At 53.7% G+C, this 23,726-nt stretch overlaps 1 protein-coding gene across 15 annotated transcripts in view; it reads right to left on the bottom strand.

Moving 5' to 3' along the window:
• Unc13a (unc-13 homolog A) overlaps nt 1-23,726 on the bottom strand; it is a 47,650-nt gene that overhangs the window by 22,129 nt on the left and 1,795 nt on the right. For 8 of the 15 annotated variants that reach the window (XR_001778450.2, XM_017312875.2, XM_017312881.2 and 5 more), the window contains exons 2-26: nt 20,388-20,417; nt 19,726-19,825; nt 17,906-18,023; nt 16,910-17,033; nt 16,587-16,675; nt 16,228-16,282; nt 15,566-15,598; nt 14,189-14,396; nt 12,003-12,548; nt 11,750-11,858; nt 10,002-10,048; nt 9,410-9,488; nt 9,250-9,255; nt 8,880-8,951; nt 8,551-8,770; nt 7,135-7,362; nt 6,265-6,406; nt 5,981-6,150; nt 5,700-5,815; nt 4,871-5,034; nt 4,274-4,424; nt 3,601-3,669; nt 3,295-3,384; nt 2,645-2,779; nt 1,648-1,781 (exon numbers count right to left, since the gene is read on the bottom strand). Coding sequence is in view for 13 of the 15 variants with exons in the window: in XM_017312875.2 (XP_017168364.1) it covers nt 1,648-1,781; nt 2,645-2,779; nt 3,295-3,384; nt 3,601-3,669; nt 4,274-4,424; nt 4,871-5,034; nt 5,700-5,815; nt 5,981-6,150; nt 6,265-6,406; nt 7,135-7,362; nt 8,551-8,770; nt 8,880-8,951; nt 9,250-9,255; nt 9,410-9,488; nt 10,002-10,048; nt 11,750-11,858; nt 12,003-12,548; nt 14,189-14,396; nt 15,566-15,598; nt 16,228-16,282; nt 16,587-16,675; nt 16,910-17,033; nt 17,906-18,023; nt 19,726-19,825; nt 20,388-20,417 (3,235 nt within the window). In the remaining 2 variants the exon portion in view is untranslated. The remainder of the gene's footprint in view (nt 1-1,647; nt 1,782-2,644; nt 2,780-3,294; nt 3,385-3,600; nt 3,670-4,273; nt 4,425-4,870; nt 5,035-5,699; nt 5,816-5,980; nt 6,151-6,264; nt 6,407-7,134; nt 7,363-8,550; nt 8,771-8,879; nt 8,952-9,249; nt 9,256-9,409; nt 9,489-10,001; nt 10,049-11,749; nt 11,859-12,002; nt 12,549-14,188; nt 14,397-15,565; nt 15,599-16,227; nt 16,283-16,586; nt 16,676-16,909; nt 17,034-17,905; nt 18,024-19,725; nt 19,826-20,387; nt 20,418-23,726) is intronic. The other 7 variants (XM_017312882.2, XM_006509692.4, XM_017312883.2 and 4 more) reach the window with 4 other exon arrangements.

Genomic DNA, 23,726 nt, shown 5'->3' on the forward strand with positions numbered 1-23,726 from the left:
CTGTGTTTGTATAAACTGCATGATTTGCTATGGTTTCTGAAACAGGGATTCTCCACCTCATGAGTAGCTGGGACTGCAGGTGTGCACACTGAGCTAAGCACAAGTATATTAAACAATTATATAAAAGTTCATTTCCAGGCCAGTAGCACGGCTCAGTGGGTAAAGGCACATGCCGCCAAGCCTGAAGACAATCCCTAGAATTCACAGGGTGGACATAGAGAACTGACTCCCACAAGTTGTCCTGTGACCTCTGTGGGAGGTGAAACCATGCCAGGAAGTTTGGTAAGGTAGAGCAGGTCGAGACCCAGAGACTCAGTGGCCACACACCTGAGGCTTAGGTGACTCCCAGCTCCCTGCCAGACTCCTGACTTGGAACATGTGCCATGCTTCTCATGTAAAAGAAATATGTCCTGTGGTCACATAGGCCCCAAACAGAGTTCTCCAAGCTAATGACGTGCCTAGCCTGAGGGCTTAGCCAATAAGCTTCCTTTCTAGACATTCCTCCCTGCAAAAGGTATTTAATCTCAGGCCCACCCTGAGAAGTGGGGTATGGTTTTACGCATTCATTTTTCCACCATGACAATAAACTGTTTAGAACCATAGGCTGTCTCTTTCTGCTGTGGGAAGCCAAAAAGAAGGCCTTTGCCTACAGAGCTGCAGCCTAATCTCCTGTAGAAAGCCTCTCTGTGCTCCCAGCCACAACAGCCACCAAGCCTGCTGCCACCAAGCTAAGGACAATCACCCCCATGGGACAAGCCAGAACTCCCCTTCCCCCCACCTCCACCCCAACTCCATTCTCTGCTCTTCTGCAACTCCCAGCCTGGATGTCCAAGAGTCTGAGAACCCCACAGCGCTGACCTTATCAGGGCCTGTGGACCCCAAACCAGCTCCGGTTCCCTACAGTCCAGCACCAGCCCAGCTGCAGCATGGGATAAGTGCTTTTCGCCTCCCCAAGCAGCCATGCCCTCTGGCAAAGTGGACAAGGGCCTATAGACCTCCACAGTTAACTCTGTGACACACATACACACATATACACATACACACATACACACAGGACCCAGGTTCGATTTCCATCACCCACATGACAGTTGAAACCATTTGCAACCAAAGATCCAGGGGACCTAATGTCCTCTTAGGGTCTCCACAGGTACTAGGCACAAACATGGTTCACAGACACATGCAGGCACAACACCCAAACACGTATAGTAATAAATATTTAAAAGTAAAATAAAGTAAATGCTAATTTAAACATTTTCAAAGTTCATGCTCCAGTTGTAAACACACACACACACACACACTTTTTTGCACACTCATATAATAAGACGCTAAATTTCACAGGTGGATCTGTGGCTCAGGCCTGTCTTCACAGCTTCTCGGAAGACCAAGGCAGAGAAGGCCCTGAAGCTAAGGGCCAACCTGGGCTACAGAGTAAGCATGAAGTCATCTTTACAGAGACCCTACCTCAAAATGAACAGTAAAGAAAGCCAACCTATGGGGCCTCTCTTTCTCACACAGACACACAGACAGACAGACACACACACACACACACACACACACACGAATGGAGTTTTCAGATAGGGTCACTCTGTGACCAAAAACCTAGCACACACTTGCGAAGCCTCTCCCGTGGCCCCAGCCCAAGCTCACTGATTGAGGCAGGGTGTGTAAGAATTCTTATCCTCCTCGATGATAGACACGATGAGGGTGATCAGCTTGGACCAGAAATCCAGGTTCTTGATGCTAGGGCCTTGCTCCTCTGGGGGAACCTCCCCCTTCTTGGCCTGAAAGGGGAGAAAGGGACAATTCGTAGCAGTTAGGGTGTCAGGGGTACTGCAGGCCACACTCTTGCACCACAGACTTGGGACCAAATGGGCTTCATGGTAAGACTCTCATTTCAAACAAACAAACTGAAAAAGGACGAAAAACTGAAAGAAATTCAATCCAAGCCAGTATCTTTTCTTTTCTGAAGCAGAAACTTAAGATGTAGCCCAGGCTGGCCTGGAACAGTCCATCCTCACGTCTCAGTGTCCTGAGGGCCAGGCTGGCATAGGGATAGGCTGTCTTTCTACACCATGCGGGTCTCATGGACGAACCACAGGTAACCAGGTTTGGTGGCAAGCCCTAGCCTGCCCTCTTACCTCTCACCAGCTTTCAAATCTTTCTTTTTAAGATTTCTTTGACTTTATACGTATGTTTGCGTGTCTGTATGTACACCATGTGCATGTGGGTGCCCAAGGAGGCCAGAGGCACTGCAGTTATAGGTGGCTGTGGGCCACCATGTGGGTGCTGGGAATCAAACTCTAGTCCTCTGGAGGAGCAGTAAGTACTCTTAACCACTGAACTTAACTCTAACAGACCAGACTCACTGAACCTTTTGCAAATAGAAACTTTCTACTAACCATAAGGCTTTAAGCCAAACTCAGAGAGCTCATTCTTGACTGCCTGCTGTGTGCTTGGTGCTGTGTGCTCGGTACTGAGTGCTTGGTGCTGTGTGCTCAGTGCTGTGTGTTCTGTGCTGAGTGCTTGGTGCTAAGTGCCCTATGCTGTGTGTTCTGTCAGTCTGAATTCCAGAAGACAACACTGAGGGTCTGAGCACAGCATGTCCCAGGGCTCCTGTGAAGGTGAAGTCCCATCCAAGTCTCACCGGATCCGTTTGGTACTCCCGGCCATAGAGCTCATGGCAGTTGTTGAAGATGTACTCATAGGTGGAGTTGAGGCAGGCCTTCACACAGTCTTTCACTACCTGGCTGGCACGCGGCGGGCTCTGCAGTTCCTGAACCTGAAAGCAGAGAGACTGGGTGAGGAGGCTGGAGCCATAGCGTACAGACCAGGTATGAGCTGCTATGAGTTGGCTGTCTGGTGGGCTTCCCCACAATATTCCTGTTGTTTGTTACTGATTTGTCTCGTTATGTAGACCAGGCTCGGCCTCAGACTCCGAGATTCTCTTCTTCTGCTTCCCAAGGGCTATGACATGGGTGGGTATGTGCCACCACACCTATGTAATTTTCTTGTTTTTAAATCATACGTATTTTTAGCATGTGTGTGTGTGGTATGCATGTGAGCGTGTGATACATGCACATATGGAGGCCAGAGGACACCCTGTGGGGGTCGGTTCTCCCTTCCACCATGTGGGTCCAGGGGATTGAACTCACGGAGTCAGGTTTGGTGGCAAGCACCTTTTCCCACTGCACCATTTTGCTGGCCCCCATTATCTGTTTTGTTTAAGGGTACACTGTAGTAGTGGCCACAGTCAGGCCACGAGGTTTCTTCACGTGGCTGTGCGCGGGCACCCACCTTCATCCGGAAGAAGGTGATGCTGGTGAGCAGGTCCACCGTGGACTTGAGATCCTGCAGCCGCTCAGGGCTGCTGGCTGGGAAGTTGTTCTGTTGGCAGCAAGTGGGTAATGAGAGACTGGGGTCAGTGCCACATGGTGCACTGGTGAGCACGTGTCAGTCCCCCAGACAGCACAGTGGGGCATGTCCATGAGAGGATGCAGGAGCATGTGCAGGCTGTGCTGGGTCCCCAGGCCCTCTCTCTGGGTGACTGTCCCCCCCCCCCAGGTAAACAAGGGGCAGCAGACTCAGGCCCACCAGCCTCACCCGGTACATGGACAGGTCGATCCGCAGAGAATTGTGTAGCTGGTCCAGAAGTTTCACAAAGCGCTCTTTCTAAGTGGAAGATTGGGGTGGGGGTGAAGACAGACCTGGGGGAGTCTGGTGACGTCACTGAATGTAGGCTGCTAAGCTGGCTGAGTGCTCCCTAACCACTAAGCTTTGCCACCCAACCACACCCCGTTTCTTTTTGACAAAAGATCTCTGTAGCCCAGGCTGGCCAGGACCTGAGATCATCCTGCCTCAGCCTCCTAGGAGCTGCGATGACAGCATGCATATTACCATGCCTGTTTTATGTGCGGTGCAGATAGAACCCAGTACCTCATTTATCCAGCCCTCTGAGCTTCGAATGCTCTACCCATTCTTTTTGGGGTTTAGGGAGTTTGTTTTTAGATAGGGTTTCTGTGTGTAGCCCTGGGTATCCTAGAACTGTAAAGCAGGCTGGCCTTGAACTCTAAAGATCCTCCTGCCTCTGCCTCCTGAGTGCTGGGATTAAAGGCGTGAACCACCAACACCTGGACGCTCTACCCACTCATCATGTCTGATTCCATTCTACAGATGAGCAAACTGAGGCTCCGAGACAGGGAAACACTGGGCAGAGGCACACGAGGTGCTACTATGGACCAAAGAAGTCTGTCCAGCCCTAGCCCCTGAGACTGACCCCGAAATTAGAGGCAGCGAAGCGGTCAGAGGCAGACACGTTGGTGGAGGCGGTGGTGTGTGCGTAGTAGGCGTTGATGTTGGCAAGCAGGGTGCTCATGACAGCGGGTACCCCAGGGCACATATACTTGGAGGAGAGGCAGGCAAAGTGGCTGGCGGGTGGAAGCAGAAGGCACTAGGTCTGAGAACCAAGATGTGGGGTCCCCAGAACTCCAAGACACCACCCTCTTCCTGTGTCCTTTCCCTCTGGCTCAGTCCTTTGAGTTTCTATGAAATGCCTGTGTCCTTTCTTCCATGACTTTGAATTTAAGTTTTCATCTTGTAGCCCGATGGTTTCCCACCCAGTATGTAGCCAAGGATGGTCCTGTGCTCCAGATCCTTTGGCCTCAGCCTGAATGCTGATGCCTCGGGTGCGCCCCTGCCTATCCCCATGCCCTCCTCTAGTTCTTGGCCAGTTGCCGCTTTTCTCACCTCTCCCTGGTTCTCTAGCCCCTACCTCCCAATAGCGGCATCCTGATAATCTCCCGGGATTGTGGTATACCCCCTTCCCCAGATCTGCCAGTGTCGCCTAGGCCCCGCCAACCCGCTGCTCCCTCACGTCATGGCTTGGTAGATGGACTCAACACCATAGCGCATGGCAAACTCATCCACGATCTCCTGGGCCGTCTCATCGTAGTAAACCTTCCAGGCGTCGTCACCCTTGGCATCGGGAATCTTCACCACACCATTGTTCTGCACGTCCGTCACAAAGTGGAACAGGTTCTGTACCAAGGAGACGTGGCATTGGGAATGGGGAAGAAGCTGACCTCAGCCAACCTTCCAGGCCCTTGCCCATCATCCTCCAGCACCCAGGTTCCACATGCGCACTAACACTCGTCCTTAGCCACACACCCATCCACCCACCACCTGAGTCCCCCCACAAATCGTATCCATTTCTTGCATTTCCATTTGTCCATCTGTCTGTCCACCTACCAATTTGTCTCCCCATCCACCAACCACTTTTCCGAGTATCCAACTATCCACAAATCCACCCAAGACCATTCAACATTCCGTGCACCCTTTGTCATCTACCTGATCTCTCAGCCATGCCCCAATTGCTCCCTAACTCTGTTGACCTTATTCTTTATTCCTCCAGTTAGTAATCCATACATCGAGTCACACTCATTTGAGAAGCTCCACTTAGGGACAGATTTCTCTGCAGAAGGCCAGGCAGGAGCAGGAGCGCTCAGCACTGGAGCCCAGCTACGAGTGCAGCCATGAGAGCTGGCTTGGAGGCCCACAGGAAGGGTCCCTGGATCGGGGCCTTGATGCAGAGTAGTGGTTTCTCAGGCAGAGGGGACTGTGTAAGGAACCACACAGTGTGTGGGGGAGGAAGGATGTGGTGATGAAGGAGCCAGCTGTATGCGTCTTGGTCCTGTTGGGCTCACCTCATGCAGACAGGTGTACTGGACATGGTAGGGCGCCACCTTCTCCTCCCCTTTGATCTCCACACTGATGTGAAGCCGGATGGCCCCCGACACCGCCGACTTGTCCGTTCTCTTGTCTGTGGTTATGAGGGAGGACATGAGGGGGGTCTCAGGGCAGCAGGTCTGATTCAATACACAGAAGCCTTGCGGCCTCCCTGACGCCCAGGGTCTCTCTTGTCCCGCATATCCTGGGCCATCTCTTTCTCCGACTTCAAGCCCCCCTAAGCTCTGCCCTCACTCACCCAGATTGTACCACACATCCATCTCGCCGCTAAGCGTCCGCACCTCGATGATTGTCTGCCCTAGGAAGTCATCAGACTCCCTCTTAAACCTTTGTTTCACACGGGATTTTATGTCGTCATCTTCATCCCAAACACGAACCTTGATCCGGTCAGAGGAGTTGTGACATTCACTGTGTAGGGAGTTAGACCGAAGGGCAGGCATCAGGCTGCTGCCCTGTGTCCAGTTTCAGAGGTCCCTAAAAACTAACCTAGAAGCAAGGCTGGGAACCCAGCCAGTTACTCACAAATGAAAATTCTCTTCCCACACTGGGTTGAGGTTCCCGTAGATGGTTTTTGTCCTTTTCTTGGTCTTCCCAACCTGGACGGTGACATAAGGGTCACTGGATCCTGTCTTGTCCTTGGCCTGCAAGCCCTGGGCACAGACCACTGAAAGACACACCACACACATGTGCTTTCAAGATGGGGGAACTTGCCAAAAGCAGTCACTAGCACGTGCCCCAGGAGATCTGTGACATGGGCCAGCCACGGCGACAGCCCAGCTAGTCTTGCTAGAGAGTTGCCACAGGGCTCCAAAGCTGATGCATCTACCCTTCCCATATATCCATTTACCCATCTGTCTCTCAGTCCACCCATTCATACAATAAATCCTGCAGCTACCCAACCTTCTATCCACCCACCTATCTATCCATCCACCATCCATCCATCCATCCCTCCCTCTCTCTCTCGTATTTTCCATCTACCCTGCCATCCTGCCACCTACCCACCTATCCAAGCCTTTATCCACTCATCCTTCCACCCACTACCCATCAACCTATCCACCCACCCTTCCATTCACCCACTCCTCTCTCCTATTGTCCACCTACCCATTCATCGATATGCTAGCTCCCTACTCATTCACTCACCACTCTTCCACCCATCTATCTATTGTCATCCATCCATCCATCCTCCCTCATACCCAAGCCTTAAACCTCATCCATCCACCTATCTATCCATCCAGCTACCCATCCATCACCCATCCACTTATGCACCATAGGTGGGACCACTCTCACATGCATGCTAGAGGCAGCTTCCCTGAGGTCCACCTCAAGCTGCAGCCCTCTCTCGGTTCCAGGCACCCCTCGGTTCTCTCCCCAGGGCTGTCTGTGCACGCACACCTGTGATGCTAATTTTGGCAGACCACTTGGATGTGCCGTCCAGCACACTCTGCTTGACAGCTTTCATCTGCTGTGTGTGTGCGCTCTTGGTGACCGCGAAGATCTCTTGGATAAGCTCGAAGATCTCAGGCTTGTTGCGCTCGCGGATCTTCATGCGGTCCTTCAGCACCATGATGATGTTCTGCGTGCGGTCTTCAGCGCCATGCTTGGAACTCTTCTCAGCCGCCCCTGAGTTGCAGATGTACTTGGCCTTAGTGACCAGCTGCTAGCTTCCAACCCTCCAACCCCGGCAGGTCACCAAAGCGCCCTACCCTCTGAGGCTACTCTGGATTGGCCACTCCTATGAGGTTCTCCTCACCTGGAATCTCCTTCCCTCCCAGGGCCCAGTCTCTTGAGACTCTCCCACCCTGAGTCTCTGCCCATCTTTAGGCCCTACCCTAGGCATTTCCCTGTCAGTCATACCCTGAATTTTCTGTCCACTGAGTCCTGCCCCAGACATCACGGTGAGTCATGCCTACACAGAGTCTCTACCTACCTACAAACCTAGTGCCAGCTGAGGGCACATCCCACTGAGATGCGGTCCTCCAAGCCACACCCTCTAGGACACACTGCATAAGGCCCCGTCCCCTCCAAGACTTCCTTGTCACTCACCTATCACCCTGTCTGAGCATCACAGCCTTCCTGCCAGGTGGGCATCCTTCCTCTCAAAGCCCTGCCCTGTTAGATCATCAGCACATTGGGACTCAGTCTCTTAGTCCCCTCCCCTCCTGAGGACCTCCTTTCTCTAAGGCAGGCAGAGTAGGAGGGCAGTCGCCTGTCTCACCCGAAAGCCCCTGTACAGACCAGCACCTGCTGCCTCTACCTCCTCAGCTTTTCTCCACTCCTGCAGCCTCATGGCCTGTCCCAGCTCATAAAATTCTCAACATTCCAATGCAGCCCCTTAATACAGTTCCTCATGTTGTAATGACCCACAATCAATTATTTGGTTGCTACTTCACAACTGTAATTTTGCTATAGTGTTACGAATCATAATGAAAATATGCAGGATATCTGATATGTTTGGGGTCGCGACCTACAAGTTGAGAACCACTTTGCAGAAACCTTGAGGAGCCCGGTCCTTAAGCTAAGCCCCGCCCACATAGCCATGCCTGTTGCCTTACCTCTGGCTCATTATACCAGTAGCATCTCCATTTCACCGCCAGAAGAACCCTGAGCTATTGCAGCCAGCGATTGAGGGCTTCCCCTCAGCCAAGCTGACCACGCAGCTCAACCTTCCCGGCCTGGTCCACTCCAGCCTGGTTCTTCCCCTCTGGTCTTGGGCCTCTACCTGTCCCTCACGGTGCAGGCGGTCTTGCTAACCCTGACCACACCCACCCGTCTCAGTCCCGCCCCTCAGTGCCTGGCCCCGCCCCTTACGCTGCAGGCAATCCGCATTGAGCAGGTCCTGGCACTTCTCGTGGCACTTAACGCCGCACTCGGTGCATCGCATGCCCTGCCGCGCGATGCCCCACAGCAGCCCCTCGCACTCATAGCAGTAGGTGGGCGTGGTGGCCGTCCACACCTCGAAATTGTGCGGCGTGGTGCAGGAGATGGGGTAGATTAAGGCTTGCAGGGTCTTCTTGTAAACGTGATTTTTCTGCAGAGGAACAAGGGCCGTATGTAACGCGGGAGTCTCGGACACCCCGGCTCCCCCCAACCCCCGCTCTTACATCATCGCGGAGTCCCTTCCCGAGCCCCCTACTCACCAGCTCTTCATTGTTCAACGTGCTGGAGGCCAAGGCCGAGGTGATGCCTGCCTTCCGAGACTGCACCAATGACTGTGGTGAGAAGGTCGCCAGTGAGTGCAGGCCACACAAGGGGAGTCTCGGTGCTGGGACTGGGGGCTGGGTCAGAAGGAATCCTGGGGGGCGAATTTCCCACACCCCTAAGGTGGGACTTGGGAGACACCCACTGAGCAAAACTCTCAGCTGGGTCGTGGTGAATAAAGGTAGCTCCCGAGTATGAGAACACCTGTTCTTCTCACCCATGAGCCTTAGCACCCACACAGGGGTGACAGCTGAAAGATCCCCCAATAAGCATGTCTGGGGAGAGACCCCCCCCATCTCCGTTACTCACCATAGCCTGAGGTCCAGGATGCAGGAGGGTGGAAATTAAGGTACATTAGTCTCAAGGACTGCCTGGGCAGTCCCCAGCCTCAGGGCCACCCTGGGCAGTGGTACAGGCCGTGCACTGCTCCTAGCAGTCCCACTCAGGGTGGGAGCATGGAGCTGCTCACCAGGTCGCTCACGAGGGGAATGGGCTTCCGTTTCCTGATGTCTGGCATGCTGTCAATGATGATAAGGCCACCACCAGGACTGCAAGATACACGGGGACATTGAGGGCCCAGTCTTGTGCCCCAGCCTTACACCCATCACTAGAGGTGCAGAACCCCCAACCTCCCCATGGGCTGAGAGTTCAACTGTCAGGCAAAGACAAACTCAAGCAAGCCTAGGAGTGTGACCTTTCTTTGGAATTCCGGCTCTCAGATGGGTAAGTTGGCATAGACTAGTACTCTTAACAAAAGAAAACAAAAAAAGACTGAGCCAGGTGATAGTGGCACATGCCTTTAGTCACAACTTTAAAGGCAAAGGCAGGCATATCTCTGTGAGTTCGAGGCCAGCCTGGTCTACAGAGTGAGTTCCCGGACAGTCAGGGCTACACAGAGAAACCTTTTCTCAAAAATAAATAATAAATAAATAACAACAAACTATTTTCTCCTCTCAATATGAGATCCTCTTGACATTCCACCCCTGTGTGAGCAACAGGTGTGAACCAACCTTGATCTCTGGTTTTAAAATATCCCCCCTTAACCAGGATGCACTGCTCACCCGCCTTTGAACCATAGAGACTTAGACATATCCCCTTCTCCTCGGGCCTGCAGGACAGACAGAAAACAGACACACTGGTCACCCCTCTATTCCTGAGGCAAGCTATTCACCCCCTTCTGTCTCCCACGTGGGTGAAGAATTGGGAAAGCCAGGTCCTACATCTCCCTGTGTAGCCCTGGGTTTTCTGGACCCTAGCCTGTAAAACAGTCTGCAAGAGGCAGAGAGCCTCTCTGTCAATCAAATCCATCGATTCTGAACACTTGACATCATTTTCCCCACTCAGTCTTGTTGCGCTCTCTCTCTCTCTCTCTCTCTCTCTCTCTCTCTCTCTCTCTCTCTCTCTCTCTCTCTCTCTCTCTCTCTCTCTCTCTGTGTGTGTGTGTGTGTGTGTGTCTGACCTGCAATCCCCCTGCCTCAGCCTCTCAAGTGCTGAGGAATGACTGCCCTGTGTCATCATATCCAGCTAAACATCTCTAATTTTTTGTTTGTTTGTTTGTTTTCGAGACAGGGTTTCTCTGTGTAGCCCTGGCTGTCCTTGAACTCACTCTGTAGACCAGGCTGGCCTCGGACTCAGAAATCCACCTGCCTCTGCCTCCCAAGTGCTGGGATTAAAGGCGTGCGCCACCACCGCCTGGTTCTAATTTTTTTTATTGTTTCATTTATTTACATTCCAAATGTTGCCCCCTTCCTGGTCCCCCCTCCAAGAGGTCTTTTCACCCCACCCCCACCCCTTTGCCTCTGAAAGGGTGCTCCCCATCCCACCCCTAAGCATCCCTAACTTAAATTTTTTATTATGATTATTTTTACGTGTATGGATGTTTTGTCTGCATTTGTATCTGTGCATCATGTGTGTGCTCCAGGTGCCCACAGAAGCCAGAAGAGGATGTTTGGTCCTTTGGATCTGGAGTTACAGACAGTTCTGAGCTGCCATATGGGTGCTGAGAGCCAAATTTGGGGTCCTCTGTAAGAGCAGCCAGTTCTCTTAACTATTTAGCCAGTTCCTTAAATACTATTCTTAAATGGGTAAGAAATCTGGTTTGTAATGTCTGTAGTGTGACTTCGGGTGGTCAGTGGTCTTCGGGTGTTCTGCTTCCTGGCGCTCCTGCCCAGTTTGGATGGCCATCTGGACATCAACACAGTTCTTTGCAAAGCTGAACTAAACTAAGGAGCCTTCAGAAGACTCACTGTGACGTCCAACTTCACCTGTCACTCTTCCTGCAGGTGGTGAGGACCTCTCTGCCAAATGTCAATTCTAACACTGACCTCTGACCTCTCACCGCTGTCCTAACCTCTGTCTTTACCCGTGAGATTGATTCCTTACATGGCTTTTCCAGTCTCGGGCCTCCAATTCGGATCATTACAGATTTGGGAAGTCCAGCTTCCGTGGGGCCAGCATGTAGAGCCAGAGCATCCGATAGGGCCACGAGAGTTGAAGCAGGGACCCTCACATCTGTCTGCAAAGGGGCTATAGAACTGAGTTTGTGGGTGGTGGGTGTGGTATTGCTGGGTGTGAGTAGGTGTGGTCTTTTGGGGTTGGGTGGGCGTGGCCTGCTGGCTGTGGTAGGTGGTGAGCATGGATTTATTGGGTAGGGGGTGAAATGATGAGTATAATATTGTTGAGGAGGGGAAGGGTGTTGAATGTGGTCTTGCTGGTGTATGGGCTGATGGGCAGGTCTTGGTGGGAGTGGCCTCTGTGGTGGGCGTGGCCTCCATGGTGGCTGTAGACATGGACTGACTGTGCCACTCACCTCCTGCAGCTGCATGCGCACCTTGTTGAAGGCTCGCAACCAGTTGGCTTTGGCTCTGGACATGGCATCCTGCCCTTCCTGGCCCTCTTCCTCCTCTCGAGATCTGAAACTAAGCCGGGGAAGGCGGGCAGGGGCTCAGAACGTCTCTGTGGGATCCCAGCCTCCCGCTCCAGCTCTGCCTACACAACGTGCTGCTCTCAGAGGCCCACAGAGCCCTCTCAATGCTGCCCTGCACCTCAGTTCCTCCAGATACCTCTCCTCAGACTTGGGGGGCTCGGCTTCCTGCGCACGCTCTGCAGCTGCCTTCTCCTCGGGTGTGGCTGCTTTGGGGATGCCTTTGGCCACCTCGGGGGCCTCTGTAGGCACAGCTGAAACCTTGTCATCCTTCTGAGGCGCAGCCGTTGGGAAGCTGATCCGCTTGAACTCTTTGGGCTCAGCCACAGTGGTGTCCTCCTGCTGGGTGTAGCTGGCCAGGTCATCAGGCACCTCCTCCTCCTCCTCCAAATCCTCTTCCTCCAATTCCTCCTCCCCCTCCTCCTCCAACTCCTCCTCCTCCTCGGGCAGCTCCTCATCTTCCAGGTCCTCCAGGTCCTCCAGGTCCTCATCGTCCTGGTCCCAGCGGGGTGAGTCCTTGTGGTAACTCACGGAGCTGTGACAGGAGTGATAAGAATCGCGGTCCCTCTCGTCATCCAGCTCCGAGCCCTGCAGGCTGTGCTCATCAGGGTCGAAGTCCTCGCTCAGCTGTGAGCTTCCCTGGCTCAGCTCCCCGGAAGAAGCATAGCGGCTGCTGCCTGTGGGGCTGTGGAGAAACGGTCAGACCTTGGCCACACCACCATCCCTCCCCCTGCCAACACCATCACCCAGGGTGTGCTCAACAAAGTCAGAGTGCCTACTGTGTGCTCATTCTTGCTCAAGAGACCAGGAGCAAGACTGCATCACCCAGGCCCGTAAGCGGCATGAAATGAGTGCTTATGTGTGCTCGATGCTGGAACATGGACCACACATCTGCTCATCGTAGAATGAGCACCTACTGGGGGGGCTCATCCCTTTTGGCTCCAGGAACACAGGTCCACCTATCAGCCACATGTGTGCTTATCATGGATCAAGCAGCCATTGTGTCTATGTTACTGCTCAAGACATTAGAAACACGGGGCACAGGAGCCACGCACTTACTCGGCATGAATTGAGCCCCTGTTGGGTACATGCTGCTGTTCAGGCACCGAGCACTGGCTTAACTGAGACTCACAGACCCTTGCTCTACTGGTATAGCTTCAGCCATCTCAACAGTCTCAACCTGTGCACCCACTCTTCCTTCCCTGCAGCCCGTGACACTCTGCCACGCCCAGTCATCTATTATAAGCTCCTAATGTTCAACCTAGATTATTCCAAACGGAACCTGTCCCTGCCCATAGCCAAACCACCTTGTTTGGCAGTTTGGATGTCAACCAGGGGTGATGTGCACACACACACTCCTAGTAGTGAGGTTTTGAAGTGCACCGCAGGGCTGAGCTGGCCGAGAGGCTGGAGTCCACCACCCCTGCTTACTAAAGGGTAGGATTGGCTGTACCAAGAGTCTTCCCTACTGGCTTCCATAGGCTGGGTCTGAATCCATTCCAATGAGTCCCCTGGCTCCTCGAACCCTTGATGGAAACCTTCACCTTTGATGGGGAGATCCCAGCACCATGCTCGTCCCTGTCCTCAACTGACCCCACAGCAGGTCCTGGTCCACTCATGCCCTTTGCAGATGCATGAGCTAGCACTAGCCACAACAGGCAACATGGGGATCAGGGTAGTGGTCTCAGTACACAGACTCTGCCTTGAGTCCATTGCTGTTCCTTAGGCCTCTCCACAGACAAGCTTAGGGGGCCCACACCCTGTCCCACCATCTGTCCCTCCCAGAGATTGCCACCAGACACCACCAGTCAAGCATGAGAGTACTTGCAGTTCAGTTGGCATAGTGCCTGAGTAGCATGTGTGAAGCCTTGGCTTTCATCCCTGGCATAGCATAAACCAGGAGTGGTACCTGTCATTGTTACAGCTGGTAGGTTAGGGCAGGAAGCACATGGAGCCAGAACATTTAAAAGGGGACTCGTACACAGGAAGAGAGGTGGCACCTAAGCCTTGCTTTTGTTTTTTTGAGACAGGGTCTCATGTAGTCCAGGCTATCCCACAACTCCCTACACAACTAGGAAAGGCTCTGGAAGCTACAAGAAAAGTGCCAAGGACTAACATAGGTCTCAGTGGGGTATAAGGGCTTGCCACCAAGCCTGGTGACCTGAGTTCAAAGCCACAAAGCAGTGGGGAGAGAGGGAAGCCAACAACTTGTTATATATAACACACGTACCCCCAAACAAAATAAATGTAATTTTAAAATGTAAATAGAAATGTTCTGTGAGATGAGCCCGTGCATTCCCGGCCACTCCCCCGCTCCACAGCCACCTGAGCGCCCGCGGCTCAGAGAACTCCTCATAGCTGTGCATGGAGTCACTGTAGGACTCCCGGGACCCCAGAGGGGGCGGTCGCACGGAGTACTGGTGCACAGAGGCGTTGGGCTGCGAAGTCGTATAGTAGGGCGGTGGGATGCTGTTGCTGGTCTCACTCCTATAGTCACTGTCCCGGTCATCCACCGCACTGTCGGGGTCGTCATCTGCAAGGAAGAGGAGGGAGAGGAAGGGTGAAGACTGGAGAGCACACAGTGGGTCTAAGCCAGCCTCCCTCTGGGGCGTCGTCAAACTCTGCTATAGCACTGACATAGGCTCTAGCAGGACAGAAGGAAGCTTCCGGTGTGTCAGCTCTCCGGCCTGGAAGGACAGGGACCCAGCTGTGCGGCCTGGGAGGATGGAAATTCAGTTGTGCCACCTGGGAGGACGGTGATCCATCGACTGGGATACGACCAGTGCTGTGAAGGGGACTCTGGTTTCACGGAGCCGCTCATGCTCACTTCCTAGCAGAGCGCGCCCTCTAGCGGTCGCTGAACAAATGTCAATCAGGACCGTTAGCCGCGCTCACTGCAGAAACTAGACCTGGTTATCTAGCTTTTGTTTTTAGCTAAAGCTACATACAGGAAAGACACCCAAACTGGAGTCTGTGCTTTCTACCAACTGTTTATAAAAGTATTATATTATTCTGGACGTGGTGGCGCATGCCTTTAATCCCAGCACTTGGGAGTCAGAGGCAGGTGGATCTCTGAGTCTGAGGCCAGCCTATCTACATACACAGTAAGTTCCAGGACAGTCAGGGCAACACAGAGAAACCCTGCCTCGAAAAAAAAAATATTACATGTATTCATTGTAGGGGCACGTGTGACACAGCACGTGTATAGAAGCCAGAGAAAATATTGCAGGAATCAGCTCTCGCCTTCTGCTGTGGGTGACAGAGACTGAGCTCAGATCCCTGAGTTCCCACTGAGCCATCCCACCTGCTCCAACATAGGGTTTTTGACCAAACTGCCTACCACTTTGGCTTGGAGAGAATCATCTACTTTGGGCCCCACTAGCTTCCCTGTGACACAACCAGACTGAGGCTTTAACCAGAAGTATCTGCTTTGTACAGGCGACACTGGAACCAAGGGCCTCATGGATGTTGGGCTAATGGTCGACAAGGGTAAGGATGTCTTAGGAAACTGGTTTTCCCTCAAGGACATGGCCCTGGCTGCTGTTGACGACCAGGCCCCATTCTCCTGCATCAGTGTGACATGGGGTCACTTCTAGAGTGGTGACAGGGGAACAGAGATGGGGATGTGAGGGTGAGGTCACATATGGGGCCACGTAATGAGGGGCCTTGGGGTCTTCAAGATGCCCACTTCTCTTTACTTACTCTGTTCTCCCCAGCCAAAGTAATTCCAGTTGCCTAGGAGGGAACAGGCACAGTGAACCTCAGCTGCCCTCTCTTCCCGCAGCCCCACCCCCACCCCCCAGCAAGGAAGGCTTATGACTTTCCCCCAGGGCACCACCTTTCCAAGCCCCCATACTATCTCCAGCAGGGGGATTTTAAAAAGCAAAACAAAAGACAAACCTACAAACAAACAAACAAAACCCCCCCAGGGGCTGTGCCTCCCCCTCCTCCTCTTGGTCTGAGGATCTGAGATAGAGTCTCTCATAGGCTCTTGTGCTCCCCAACCAGGCTGGACCACACTGGGCTGTGAGCTACTTCAGTGACAGGCAGGAACAGTGCAGTAGCTCAGCAGTAGCTCGCTGCTGCTCAGAAACCTGAGGCAGGAGGATGGCTGAAGCCCAGGATTTCTAGTCAGGCGGGGTCACACAGGAGTCAAACCCTAAGACAGTGGTGGCTGATGTAGTGGGATGGGGTCCCTCAGCCCTGGACTCCATGTCTGGCTTGGCCCTGGCTGTCACTTTTTCAGGCCATCCAGGCAGCTGCTGGGACACAGCAAAGCAGGAATTGCACACCAGGCTTGGCTGCTAGACCGAGCAGAGGGGGAGTGGGCAGAGGGGGAGCAGGAGCGGGCGGGTGGCACTCACAGCACTGGCTGCTGGGCACTGGCAGCGGCTTGTCCTGCTGGTCCTGGAAGGAGTACTGGGGAGGGGACGGTGTGTCAGGGACAGTGGACACGGCTCACTCTGGTAAGCCCACTGCATCTGACTTTGTGCAGCCACGGAGCAGGACAGAGAGACAAAGAAGGCAAACCAAGAGGAGCAGCCAGACAGCCCTTTGCTGTGTCCCTCCTTCCCCCAAGCCCCAAGAACACCGCATGAGTTTGAGCTGTGGATTGGGACACTCTGAGCACAGAAGGGAGAGCTGCCTAAGGCTGGGATGGCAGGGAAGATGGGGCATTTCATGTCTCCATGTGTCCCTGGAGAGGTTGGGTCAGGAAGCTCACCTGGAGGTGACTCACCTCATCCTGGTCACGCATGGCATTCAGCTGCTCCAGCTTCTTGGCCCAGTAGCGTGCCTCCTCCTCAGGGATGTCTACAAGCAGAACCTTCACGTCCCGGGCTCTGGGGACCCCTGGCCTCCCTCCCTTGGGCCCTGGTTCAGTGATTGGGGAGTTCCTGGGGAACCCCAGGAACAGATGGATGGGGAGGGGCAGGAAGCCAGGAGCTCTGGGAGGGATTGTGAGGACCTTGAAGGATACAGCCTCCCCAGCCCAGTCCCCAAGTGGGCACTGTGACCTTGGGTCTGGCCACACACCCTGGGACTCACCCAACGGCAGCTCGAAATGAGCGTCCAGGAGGATGCGATGGAAGGTGGGGTCCTTGGTCCCACAGATCTCACTGTCCGCCATGATGGCCTGAGAGTCCAGTGTGAGCCACTCTCCTGGGCCCTCCTGGGCATGGGTGAAGGCACGGGACAGGGGTCAGAGCCCCCCGGGGGGAGGCAGGGCCCAAACACTGGCTGCACACTAGCTTCTCTTGAGGTAGCCTCCTCAACCTGCTCTCTCTCACCTTACAGCAAAGGTTAGACCCCACTTCCCAGGTGAAGGATTTTACAGTTGTGCCTCCAGACAGTAAACCCAGTTCCTGGTCACCCTCAGAAAGCTGCCCAAGGGAGTGAGGCCCCCACACTGCTCAGGAAAACAAGCACTGTGAGCAACTGGGGTCCTTCTGACTCTCTATTTCTTTACTACTCATACGATGATAATCTTCCATGGAGAACACTGGCTGCTCCTATAGGGTTCAGGCTACCGTCAACCTGGCCACTGAGAACATCCTGGGTCCCCTTCAAGATACTTCTGGCTCTGGGTCTCATGGCTGCTGCGTGTCTGCTACATGTCTGCGGCGAGTATGCTGCGTGACTGCTGTGTGGCTGCTGTGTTGCTGCTGCATGGCTGCTGCATGATTGCTGTGTGGCAGCTGCTGTGTGGCTGCTGCGTTTGTTCCCTTCCTTTCTTCAGTTATTTATGGATTAAATGACAAGCACAAGCCTTGTCAAAGCCTGGACCACCCTGGGTGCTGTTAGTCCCCAGGAGATCCTGGTCACCAGCCTGGCTTCTGAGGAGCCCACAGTCCTGGGACCCACAAGGCCAGGAAAGAGCAGGTTGGGCCCTTAACTGGCAATACATCTGGAATTCTCTGGTGAATGCTTTAAATCACTAGGTGGTGACCCAAGCTGAGTACATGGGTAGGGGGAGCAAGTCTTACTTTCCTTAGACACAGCCCCTGGGTCTCTGCCAGGCCCTCTTCTCCACCTGTCACTCACCTCATTGGACTGGCGGATGGTCCGCAGCGGGATCCACACAGTACCCACCATCGTGTCCCAGATGAGACCCTTGTTCCACACCTCCACGGTCAGGCCTAGATCCAGGCGGTTGATCTCACTGTGTGCACAGCACAGGGGGATGAGAAGGAGAGAAGGCAGGCTCAGAGAGGTCAGTGCGCTGGCCTGAAGACACATAGCATACTGCAGTAGGAAGCCAGACCTGGAGGAGCCAGTGCCAAGAAAGGCAACACACTGATTCATTCTATGGAGGGGAAACTGAGGCCACAGGGAAGAGCTTGTAGCTCAGACTATTGTAGGCACCCAGAGTTGAATCTGGAAGAGAAGGGCTAGGAACAGAAGGTAGCAACTCACCCTTATCTTACTGGCCCTTTGTGGGGTCATGAGACCCCAGCAAGGCTGGGCAGGCGAGGAACACGTTCCTCCCTGACCATTCTCTTCTGGAGGTATAACTCGGGGCTCACTCTTGTAACATGTGACTTCTCTGGGCCTCCCTTTCTTCATCTATTAAATGGGACTCATGGTAGCAACCCCCCAGTGCAATGTGCACAGTTGATTTAAAAGAATGAAAATAATCACAAAATAGGATGCACCCAGGTGCTGGACATCAGAACAGATGTGATGAGGAACAGGTGTGTTGGCACACACCTGTGCGATCAGCACGGGGGGGGGGGGGGACTGAAGCAGGAGGATCAGGTTTCAGGTCATCTTCAGTGATATAGTGAGGTGAGGTCAGCCTGGGCTACTTGAGACCCTGTCTTAGAAACAGATAAAGCTGAGCCTAACAGAGAGACTGTTTTTAAAATGTGGATGGTGTGGCCTGCCTGGCTGGGGCTTGACAGAGGAAGGAATAGGTATTCAGTGACTAGTGTTTGTTGTGCACTCCCCACCCGACTGATTCCGGTGTAGTGTACCCTCAGAGGTCACCGTGGGCTTCCACCCTCCTTACAGCAGAGGGAGGCTGGGAGCTGAACAAGGCAGGAGTGAGGAACCCCTCCGTGGTGAAGTGTGCAGAGGAGCCAAGATACCTCCGCAGCTTGGCAGCGGGTCAGGGAAGGCGTCCTGGAGGGGGTGGCCATCTGGGGGGGGGGTGCAAAGGCTGAGAGGATGGAACTGAGGGAGCTGCTGGGTGACACTGAGGTGGCTTTCAGCATTTATAATCTTTTCCTCTGCCTGGAGGGGAGCACCCTACAGGAAGTAAAGGGGAGGGCGGAGGAGCAGGTCTTGGGGTAGAGGGGCCGGGAAGTGTGGTAGCTGTGGCCTGTGGGCACGGGAGGTGGGGCCTCACTGTCTCGAAAAGAAAAAAAAAAGAAAAAAGAAAAAAAGAAAAAAAAAGAAGGGCCCTGGAGGCAGGTGTAGAGCCTGGGCTTGTAGTGTGGTCACAAAGGAGATAGGGAGAGGACTGGGCAAGAAGCAATGCAGGGTGGGGGTGGGGTTGTAGGAGGAGCCAGCTATGGAGCCGGATTATTGTGGGTGGGGTTTGTGGTGGGTCAAGTGTGCTTCAGTGGGATGGCCTGAAGAGGGGTGTGGGCGTGGTTGTGGGCGGGGCTTTCTGGTGGGAGGGGATGCTTAGGGGGGCGTGTTTGTTTGGGCGGGGCCTGTTCGGGTTGGGGCTTTGTGTGGGCGGGACAGTGGTGGACCAGACTTTTCAGCAGCTGGAGGGTTTTTGTGGACAGGGCTTCTGGCTGAAGCAGTCCTTAGTGGGGGGGACCTTGTGGGATCTGTGGTGGGCGTGTCAGATGCGGCTGCTGTGGGCTTGGTTCCTATTGACCTGGCCGGGGAGGGCGGGGCTGCACACTCACAACATGAAGTCCTGCTCCCAGCTGGGCTGGCTGCCACGTACAGCTATGGTAGTGCTCTTCACGTTCTGCACCTTCAGCGTCACGTATGTGTTGAACTTCTCTGCAGCGGGAGAGCGGGGCAATGGCCAGCTGTTCCCTCCTGGGTCCGTATGCTCACCTCAACTCGGAGGGTGGCCCAGCAGACCCGGGTCCCAGAACCGCCAGTTATCATCCATTCTTAAATTACACGGGGAAATGGATGCCAAGTCTAAAGGGTTTGGTTTTCATCTGGGACGACCGACAGGAGGGATTAACAAGTCATATAGGAGATGGTGAGTTCAAGGCTAGCCTTAGCTACAGAATGAGTTCCAAGCTAGCCTAGCCAGCTTAGGGAGACCCTGACGTAAAATATACAGACAGTTTGGGGCTAGGGCTGGAGTTTGGTGCGGGCATGTGCAAGCCTCAGATTCCCCTTGGGTCTCAGGCGCTGTCTACCCCTGGGTTCCTCTCCAGGAGGAACCTGACCTAGTTGGGGGACAAAGCTCACACCTAAGATGAACCTGCCCTCTGCATGGCAGCAGCTGCCAAAGTCCTTCCTCAGGCCAAGGAGACCAGACGAACAGACAGGACCACAGCTGACAGTTGACGGGGACAGTACAGGACAGTTAGGACAGAATACTTACCTTGGGCACCGTCAAACTTGGCTTTTTTGACTGTGAAGAGAGAGATGGAGAGAGCCAGGAAGGTTGTGGGGATGAGAGAGAGAGAGAAAGATGCAGAGATGGAGACACAGAGAGACATGGGGAAAAGAGACATAGGAGAGAGAGAGATGGAGGGAGGATTATCAGAGGCAGGGAGGAGGAGGAGGAGAGAGAAGAAGCCATCAGAGAGCCGCAGAGCAGAAGGCATCAGGCCCATGGGCACAGCCCTCCCCTTTCCCCAGCCTCCCTATGGGCTCTTGACCCCATCTCAAATAAAGCTGGAACTGGGGAACTGGCAGGAGGCCTTCCCTTAGAGGCCTTCCAGGATGACATAGACATATGGAGATGAGGGGACAATCCTGAGATCCTGGCTCAGCTGTCACCTCACTCAGTCCAAAGCCTGGTGTAGGTAGAGCCTGAGGTTAGATCCACCAGTCCCTCCCTCTGTCCCTTCTTTGGTTTTCCAGACAGTAGGCAAACCCAGAGCATGGAGGATAAAAGACTTGGAAAGTCAGGCTCTCCTGTCTTCTCAGCCCTCGCTCCCAGACACCATCAGCACAGCTGGCTCCTGGTGACTAGGAACAGCCCATGAGAGACAATCTCATACACACGAGTGATTTTCACTTCACAAATAACAACACACGCACACACGCATGCACACGTTCCAGACCTTGAGATTCTCAGTGTCTGAGCTCCTATGCCATCACCCAGCCCCTGTTGAAAAACTCATTTTTAAAATGCCAATAAATTTGTCTTCGTGCCTTGCACACAAAGGATTGTGGAGTGTGAGTGGGGGAGGGGAAAGGCATTCAGTCCCAGAGTGAGGAAAGGCTGAGCTACATCCTAAAGCTCTGAGCCTTCATCCTAAGTTCACTGTGTTCTCCACATCTTCCCAGACCTCCAGGCTGCTGTCTCCTCCATCTCTCTGTCATGTCCCCCCTTCTCTGTGACCCTCAGCCTCCATGCAGCAGGCCCTGGGGCTGGAGGGTTAAGGCTGTTCAGGTCCTGCAAACCCTTGCTGGCTGGCTGCTCTGACCACCCAAGCCAGGCTTACTCTGAGCTAGGACTCAGGAAACCCAGGACCTGAGTAAGGACAATCTGTAGAGGAGAGGGCCTTGGGGGGGGGGGGCAGCCACAGTGGGGGAGGAGCCCGGAGGAGGGTGGTTAGGGGTGAAGTTTCTGGGAGAGAAAGGGAGTCTGAGAAGGAGAAAGGTGGGATATTCACAAGCGGAGGATTTAGGTTGTCTGTGCAAGGATTCCATGTGTCTGGGGGCAGGGAAGGGTGTCTTGGAGCAGTGGGTGTCAGAGCAGGGAGAGGGAGAGGATACCTGGGGGAGGGATGGGTGACAGCTGGGGGAGGGAGAATGTCAGAGCAGGGGAGGGGGAAAGTATCTGGGGAAAGGTGTGTCACAGCAGGGAAAGGGAGGGTGTCTGGGAGTAGAAGTAGGGTTTAGACCTGGGTGGGGGCGGGTGTGTCAGATAGGGGAGGGTGTCTGGGGGAAGGCTGTGTCAGAGCAGGGGGAGGAGGCCAGGAATCTGGGAGATGCAGGTCAGAAGTTCCGGGTGTCTGGGGTGTTAGAGGGTTGGGTCCTGCTAGTGCAACTGCTCCGTGTATATGTGTGTGTGTTCCCCATCACGTCCCCAGAGTCACTGCCGCGTCACATCCCGCCACCTCCCAGTGCTGGGGTCAGCGGGCGGAAGTGCCTGGTCTGCTCAGCTATTTATAGCGCACCGAGGCTGCTAGCGATTCAGGTTCTGGCATCGATTCAGGTTCTGTCGCCTTTCACGGCCTCAGTTTCCCCGCTGCCCCTCCTTTTGATCCCTTGTCACCCGCACTATTTTTATTCTCTGGCTGGCAGCCTCGGATACTCAGATCCGTTTTCTGATTAAAGACTGTCTAGGGGAGACTTGTCCATATCCATAGGGTAGGGTGGGGAACCTGGTCACCAGGGAAGCATCTAGAAGGGCACAGGGCATACTAAGCAAGGCCACCAGACCTTCAAGGAGCCATGGATGACAACAGTAAGATGCTAGCTGCTGCCTGGGCACCGGGGATGGACAAAGCCAGGGCTGTCACCCTCCATCCTACAGTAACATGAAGGAGACAGGAGGCAGCACAGACAGTCGCAGGGGGCAGGTCCCTGTTGCTGGATAGTGTCAGCTGTAGGGCAGCTGGGAACTGCGTTTTGCAAAGGATTCTGGGAGAGGAGGAAGGAAACAGACCGTGGAGGTCAGGCACCTCACTGAAGGACCCTGACCCAACCTTCTTGCCCAGCCCACAGTTAGCCAGGGAGTCCTCTCCCTGCTGTGTGTTTCTAGGCAAGTGGATGAACCTCTCTGGGGCTCAGTTTTCCTCGTCTGTGTAGTGGGGTTACTATGATGGACGGGCAGGTTCAACTCTGGTACTATTCAAGTTTCAAGACAAATTTATACCCACACCCCAGCTCTCTCTCTCTCTCTCTCTCTCTCTCTCTCTCTCTCTCTCTCATAGTGATTGTTTGTGTTTGTAGATCTTTTTCTTTTTCTTTTTTTTCTATCTTTGGAGACAGGGTTTCTCTCCATAGCCCCAGCTGTCTTGGAACTCACTCTGTAGACTAGGCTGGCCTCAAACTCAGAGAGATCCACCTGCCTCTGTCTCCCAGGTACTAGGATTAAGGTGTATACCACCATGCCCGGTTAAAATATATCTTTTTTTTTTTTTAAATGGAGGAAAGAGCTGTAAGCTAGCTACTATGAAAAAACTAAAACCTGAGTCAGATCCCCTAGAGAGTCAGACTGGATTTGTCTTTTGTAACCGCAGCTCTAGGGAAGCAGGAACAAATGGATCCTGGGATCCCCTGGCCAGCCAATCTGTGTGCTCAGTTTCAGTAAGAGAGTCTGTCTCAACAAAGTGGGAGATGCCTCAGCAGACTTCTTGCCACCAAACCTAATGGCCGAGGCATCTGGGATCTACACAGTGGAGGAGGGAGAGAGCAGACACCCCAAATTGTTTTTTTGACCTCCTCATACCTACATACAGTCAGGTGAGATCACAGGTCTAAGATGTACGTAGTGTATCTGCCTGTGACCAAGTGTGTTTCAGGAGGTGTGGTCAAGTATGTGCCTGTGTTGAGATGGGAAGGGATATTTTTTCCTACATTTTCCTCTGTATGTGTGACAAGGCTTGTTTAGCCCCGGCTGGCCTCAACTCCTGAGTCCCTGCCGATGCCTCCCAAGTTCTGAGGTGATTGGCATGTGCTGACAGGTTTGATGTATGCAGTGCTGGGGATGAAACACAGGCCTTTGTGCATCCTGGGCATCACTGTTTGAACTGAGCTATGA

Source organism: Mus musculus, chromosome 8 (genome assembly GCF_000001635.26).
Source record: "Mus musculus strain C57BL/6J chromosome 8, GRCm38.p6 C57BL/6J".
Lineage (NCBI taxonomy): Eukaryota > Metazoa > Chordata > Mammalia > Rodentia > Muridae > Mus > Mus musculus.